The sequence below is a fragment of the Anneissia japonica genome, unplaced genomic scaffold (genome assembly GCF_011630105.1).
Source record: "Anneissia japonica isolate Jap-2015-1 unplaced genomic scaffold, ASM1163010v1 scaffold287634_len692169_cov176, whole genome shotgun sequence".
Taxonomy (NCBI): Eukaryota; Metazoa; Echinodermata; class Crinoidea; order Comatulida; family Comatulidae; genus Anneissia; species Anneissia japonica.
In genome coordinates, this window is record NW_022739883.1 from 83619 (window position 1) to 90496 (window position 6878).

At 34.2% G+C, this 6878-nt stretch overlaps 1 protein-coding gene across 4 annotated transcripts in view; it reads left to right on the forward strand.

Moving 5' to 3' along the window:
- The window catches only part of LOC117118071 (BAI1-associated protein 3-like), a 37366-nt gene that overhangs the window by 14297 nt on the left and 16191 nt on the right, over nucleotides 1–6878 (forward strand). For all 4 annotated transcript variants that reach the window (XM_033262559.1, XM_033262560.1, XM_033262561.1 and 1 more), the window contains exons 14-16: nucleotides 1037–1158; nucleotides 2889–2979; nucleotides 6223–6429. In XM_033262559.1, the coding sequence (XP_033118450.1) occupies nucleotides 1037–1158; nucleotides 2889–2979; nucleotides 6223–6429 (420 nt within the window). The remainder of the gene's footprint in view (nucleotides 1–1036; nucleotides 1159–2888; nucleotides 2980–6222; nucleotides 6430–6878) is intronic.

Consider the following 6878-nt stretch of genomic DNA (forward strand, 5'->3'; position numbering starts at 1 on the left):
TGCTCATATATGGGTATGATGATGTCATATCACACCCATATATGGGTATTCACAGGTATAGAAGTGAGTGAACAGGGCTTTTTATTTTAATATTTATTTATTTCTTCTGTACCCTGGATAAACTGATCAGTGTAAAAGCATTGTTATCGTCCAGGGCACAGCAAAAGGCTTCACATATTTTCAGCATTTCTGCCCATGATATTGTGTACCAATACCTTCAATTTATGCAATTTCTCTTTGTCTGGTCCATGGTGATGCATCCAGTAAACTAGCCATCACTGCATGCTTGCACATTGGTACCTAGTGTCTACCCTGGACCCTGGACCCTGGGTGCTTGTCTAGGCCTTCCTTGGAGTTACTCTTATCAGTCTAGTGATGATCTGACAGGTCAGTGAAGCATGCACCCAGCTGTCTGTCTCATCAGTTATCTGCTGAATTTCCTTTATTGTGTATTACTATTAGTAACTGTGGATATCAGTGACTGGTAAATGATTTAATTCTGGTTACCCACTTTGGAAGATGAAAAAATACACTTCTTTTGATATCTTTTATTTGCGATATGATAAGAGTCGGCCTTCAGAATGTTCAGTGCATATATACTGTAAATAATAATAATATTGATAATATTATCAATTAATTAATCAATCGATCAGTCGATCATTCAGTCAACCAATCAGTATTCTGGAAGTTACCGTCAATAATACATATCTAGTAGGTCTAGGTTTAGTAAATAGGTTGTCCATAGTTTATGCCTTGTAAAATTTTTATTGTAATATATTTGTTCTCATGTGGGTGTTATTGTTCAAAATTGAAAAATAATGAGTTTTTAAAAAATACTTTTTTCTGAAAAGGATTGCTAATGGAAAAGTAATAGTAACAAATGTATTTTTTATCCCTGAAGAAGTGCAAATAATGTAAGGATGGTTTAGTATATTTCATTCTAAAAATGTTCAGTTGCCAATGGTACAATCTAAAATTAAGAAGAGACTATACACACTGATAATGGAATATTAATTTGTTTACCACCCATCAACAGAAGGTTGCATTAGCAGATTCATTTGATGCATTTGTAAAGTACTGCATTGGTCTTTTACGGAAGCAACGAGACGTATTTCCACCACACAAGAAAAATGTATCAAGACTTGAATGGCTTCTCAAGTAAGTATATGTGGCAAAGACAAGCCAAACCAGTCACTCGTCGCAAAAATCGATTTTGTGTTATTAATACAGTGTTAGAGAGTAAAATAATAGCTATAAAATAGTAAAAAAATTATTCAAATCGGACATTTCCTTATGAAGTTACAAGCGTTTAACCACACAGCTGTTTAAAGAACAATATATGAGAAATCAGCCTTCAAAGTTTATAATTTTAGGCATTTCGTATGCAGAAACTATCTTTAAATTCTTAAAAAGTGTTGTTTTGACATTCAAAATGGGGAAAATAACAGCATAGAATGATGTGTAGATATATAAAGTTTAGTTTAGTGCAATAAATTAGATTTTTTAAAATTTGACATTCCAGCATGTTTTGGCCATTTTCTCTGAAACACGATTTGCGACGGGTGACTGGCTTGGCTTGTCTTTGCCACATATATTAATAAAAAGGGTTGTTTTAACATTGAAAATGGGGAAAATAACAGCATAGAATGATGTGTAGACATATAAAGTTTAGTTTAGTGCAATAAATTAGATTTTTTTAAATTTGACATTCCATGTTTTTGCCATTTTCTCTGAAACACGATTTGCGACGAGTGACTGGTTTGGCTTGTCTTTGCCACATATATTAATAACCAGTTATTCAATTTTGTAATACTGGACAAATATGCCTAGGGACCCTTTTTCTGGGCACTTATCCAAGGGACCGGATCCTCTTGCCTATGCAACGTAACCATGGGACACACACTGGCTAGGCACCTTATAATATCGGAAAGACGAGTATTAACATTAATAATGTTAAAATGTTGCAGTGCATTGGTATTTAATCTGAGTGATTTCCTACTTTTACTTTGAGGGGAAATAGACAGTGTGGGTATTGCCTTTTGTCTAAAGACAAATAATTGATCAGCTTCATATTCGAACCCCTGATGTTAGATTAGAAGCCTATAACAGCCTTAATAATGCATCATATTTTACCATGTATGTCCAGACATCGATATATAAGGGAGCTAGGTCTAGCAGCTCATCAAAAGGAGATATGAGTATTAAAATCATCTGACACGATGACTCAAGATCCTAACTAGCCTCTGTATTATTCTTATAATGTTATTCAGCTATATGTGTACAGTCACTAGAGCGGGTTGCCTTGTGTCATGTATAACTGCAGAAAACACGTTTTTATGTGGTTTCTGGTAATGACAGCCAATTTAAAAATAGGCACAGATTGAGAGTCCATTAGTAAACATTCAATGTGATCTGTTATCGTGCTGTCCAAATTATATTCTGTTTTTGACTGTATCATTTTTGTAATATTATAATATCAATTGTTAAGGTGATTGATTGATTTAAAAAACAGGAGCAGGCTAGTTTTCCCCCTACAGTTTTCCCAGTGACATTTCCCCCAGACTTTGCCCCCCCCCAGGACTTTTTCCCCCACCGTGTTACTTCTTCTCATATATAATTTCAATTATACATTTTGATTTATAATCCTGCTTCTCAAACTATGGGTCGCGACCCAAATTTTGGTCACCAAAACAGTAAGGTCACAGGAAATTGCTGATAAAAAAAGTTTTGAAATGAACTTTTCGGAAAGTTCATTTCAAAACATAAATGTAAAATAAGGGTTGATAAGATCATTAAGAAACAGAAGCTCACATTAACAGGTAAAAACATGTGTAGGTTTATCATTTATTGCTTAAAGTTTAATTTGTTTTTTTTATTTCCATCTCAAGATGTCTACAGCACCTGCAAGCATTAGAAATTTATAAGAAATTGTGTCCGGCACAAACAGATATACAGTCCCAGATCATTAACGGTATTCAGGTAAGTAATAATTTTATAATATAAACAAGTTTTCACACTGGTGATTTGAAGCAGGTGAATGTGCATATAGAACACAGGTGGGCAAAGTGCGGCCCGGCAGCGATTTTTTTGCGGCGAAAATGAATTAAAAACCCTCTGTGTGCGGTCCGCCAAGCAACATTGACTAGAAAACACCTTGTTTTTTACGGCCCAACACCGATCATATATAAAAAGTAATAATTAAAACTGAGAATAACGTGTTGTAAAAGCAGTGCTTGGAGGTTTTTAGAAGCACACTGGAAACTAAAACTACATTAAAAATTGCAATAATCAAAACCAAAGCTAAAAGATGGCAATTTTAATGAAAATAAAACTGCATTTTATTTTAACTTTTCCTTTCAGTTGAAAACAAGCCAAGTCTTGGATTTTTTTCTAAAAATCTATTTGTAACCTTTATATGCCAAATGATAGGGTGCTTTCTCCAAGTTCAGTGTGTATTTTAATAGCATAACATTGGTACCATCCTGTTAAGGATACAGTATGTGGCAAAGACAAGCCAATTAAACCAGTCACTCCTCACAAAAAATAGATTTTTAGTTTTTTAATGGTTAATCATTAAAATGAAGTTTAACATTGAAAATAACAACATAGCATGATGTAGCTGTATGAAGTTTAATTTATAATATAATAAAAAAGATTTCGAAAATCTTGATCTTGAAAACATGATTTCCGTAGAGTGTCTTTGCCACATATTTTGTAGTATAATTAATTTAAGGAGGATATTTTTGTTTTTAATTTTTAATCAGGGTTGTGTAATGATTATCAACATTAAACCCTTCATTGCCTTCCATGGTTTCCTGTGAGTCAATGTTTTGTAGGACGTTTTTTAGGACAATTTTTTGCTGTATACTTGACCTTGTTAGCAATTTGATAATTGCTGTTATAATAATAATAATAATAATAATAATAATAATAATAATAACTTTATTGGAACGTACCCTTTTCAACTAGTAACAGTGTACTACGGATTTCATAATGCAGGTCACCCTCTCATTAATGACCCCTGCCCTCTAATTAAAGACCACCTCCAATTAAAGACCATTTTCTGTGGTCCCATATTAACAAATGTCTATTTTCTTTATTATTCTAATTAGAGACCAAAGCAGTTAAAGACCATGGAAACTTCAGTCACAAAAGTGGTCCTTAATTGGAGGGAGACCTGTAATATTAATTTTTTAAATTTTTTTTAGGGGCCTAGATCCCCTTCCACACTGTGCTTGCTCCCACACTGTGCTTGCCTCCCCCTGGCACCATCCCTGTTGCTTAACTTACTATACTGTGCTATAGTACTTTTTTGCTCCTGCTGTTATTGTTGTCTGTTACCATAAGCAGCCATTGTTTTTTAATTTTGTATTTTATGCTGCAGCTGTTGGTGCTTTTATTAATAATTTTATATAATAGATATCCAACTGTTGCGGTACTATTTATTATGAAAAATATTATACATTTGTATTATACATAGCAAATAAAATAGAGCAAGGGAAGTTTTATGATAGCAGTGTACTTTCCACATAAAGGAAAATGGATTTCAATTGAAGTTGGCTTCCTTATGGAATGGTGCATGTGATTTAAAGTTCACTTCCCTCTAGGAAGTTTATTAATAGCACTGAAGTAGCTGATTTGTAGCTGATGATTAAGAAGCTTGCCTTCCAATCCTGGTTTCAGTTCCTGCAAAGTTGCAAGATTTTTTCACAACCAAAAACAATTTTGCTCCTTAAACACCATAATGGAGACATCATTTATGGATCACACTTTGTTTATGTTTGTCTACAGAGTGGAGTGGCCTGAATAGCTTGCTTGCTTGCTTTTCAATGGTTGGGTTCAATTCCTGTCAGTGTTGCAGATTTTTTTCTCATGACCAAAAACAACTCCACTCCCTAAACCTCATATTGAGATTTAGTTTGTGTAGAGCATCGTGTGTGTGTGAGTTTGTGTTATGCAAGGGATTGAACCTTACGAATGTTGTTTACGAAAATTATATTCAGATTTGTCGAAATTACTTTTATTTGGCGGCGTATCAAATAACAAATCTGGTACCTACCACGCATGAAGCATGTAATAATATGAATGAGATGGTCATTTTATTTAGAATCTTGCGAATTTTATTTATATGAATAATATTGTGTTGGCCTACTGTGTCTAAAACACAAAAAATAGTTACTCAGATTGCATAAATAATAATGAGACGGTCGTATTATTTGAAAATTACAAACATTGGGAAACTTAAGATGAGTTTTGACAATTTTTATTTTCTAAAATTCAATGTTTGTATTCAACCACTGCACTTCTATTCTCCCATCGTACTAATAACAATAAAGACAAACGTGTTTATTCAGATTACGTAACAGTGCTCTAGGAAAAGTCGTAACAGAATTCTAGAAAAGATCGTGAATACACAACTTTAACAGCCATGTGACCCTTTGCAGACTGCAAGTTCCAATTTTTACCAGGAAGTGTATGCTGAGTAAAATCATTCATGCGTAAATTGAGCATTCAAGGAATAATGACATTCGTCTTTTACACGTGAAACCCACGTTGAATACACACAAGTAATGTTGAAACATTCTGTGATCTGTACTGTACAAGTAGGACAGTCATATAATCGCTATTGTCAATCCTTGATGCATGCGCTATGTAAAGGCCATGATTGATTGATTGATTGATTGAATAATTGATTGGTTGTGTGCCTAAATAAGTAAATAAAATAAAAATATAAATAAAGATCCACAGTGTAACATTAAGTAGGATCTGTGGTTTGTCATTGTGTAGTCATCCTATAAATTAGTACTTAAGGGTACTGGATTTTGAATCAATATTAAATAATTCCCTTTTTCTTTTTTTTTTAAAGTATAATGAATTCATTTTTAATTTAATGGGACCTGGCAATATGCACTCAATAATACCTGGGGCAGATTCAAGGGAGTGGGATGCACCCACCTAAATTGTATTTAGAAAAATAATTGTATTGTATTGTTGATACAAATTATGGGTAGATTTTTAAGGTGTGAGGGTGCAATTTCGAGGCACCTAAAAGTCCATATTCTAACTTTTTTACCCTCAGCCCCAACGAAGGTGGGCCTGAGATGGTGTGGACTTTCAAGCATCCCCCTACCGTTAAATCCTGCATCTGCCCCAGAATACAAACTATTTTATTCTTACATAAATTAAATTATATTATTATTGTAATTTTTTTACTTGTTATAGGAGGGAACAGTGGAATGGTTCCATAGGATTCATGCATTCTCGGAGCCTGGTACCACCAAGGATGGTGACGTGGTGGCAGCAATGGCGGGACTGACCAATACATTAAACATAGATCTTATTCGCAGCTACAAATACACGGGCAAGTTGTACCAGGCCATGCTACAGATTGATTATTTCAGCATTGCCTACAAAAGTTTTGATAGTCTGGTGAGAAATTATGTTGATTTTTTGTGCTACTGTTTTTTGTAGTAGAGGCTGTTCATTTTTTGTGCTACTGTTTTTTGTAGTTGAGGCTGTTGATTTTTTGTGCTACGGTATTTTGTAGTAGAGGCCGTTGATTTTTTGTGCTACTGTTTTTTGTAGTAGAGGCTGTTGATTTTTTGTGCTACGGTTTTTTGTAGTTGAGGTCGTTGATTTTTTTGTACTACTGTATTTTGTAGTAGAGGTCACCGATTTTTTTGTACTATTGTTTTTTTGTAGTAGAGGTCAAAAGTTTTGATAGTCTGGTGAGAAATTATGTTGATTTTTTTGTGCTACTGTGTTTTGTAGTAGAGGTCGTCATCCATTGAATCGGAGGAATCTCCCAATAATCAGCATAGCCTCCCACACTGCTGTGGACAAGCACATATATCGGGGAAACTAAAAGCCATCTGTTG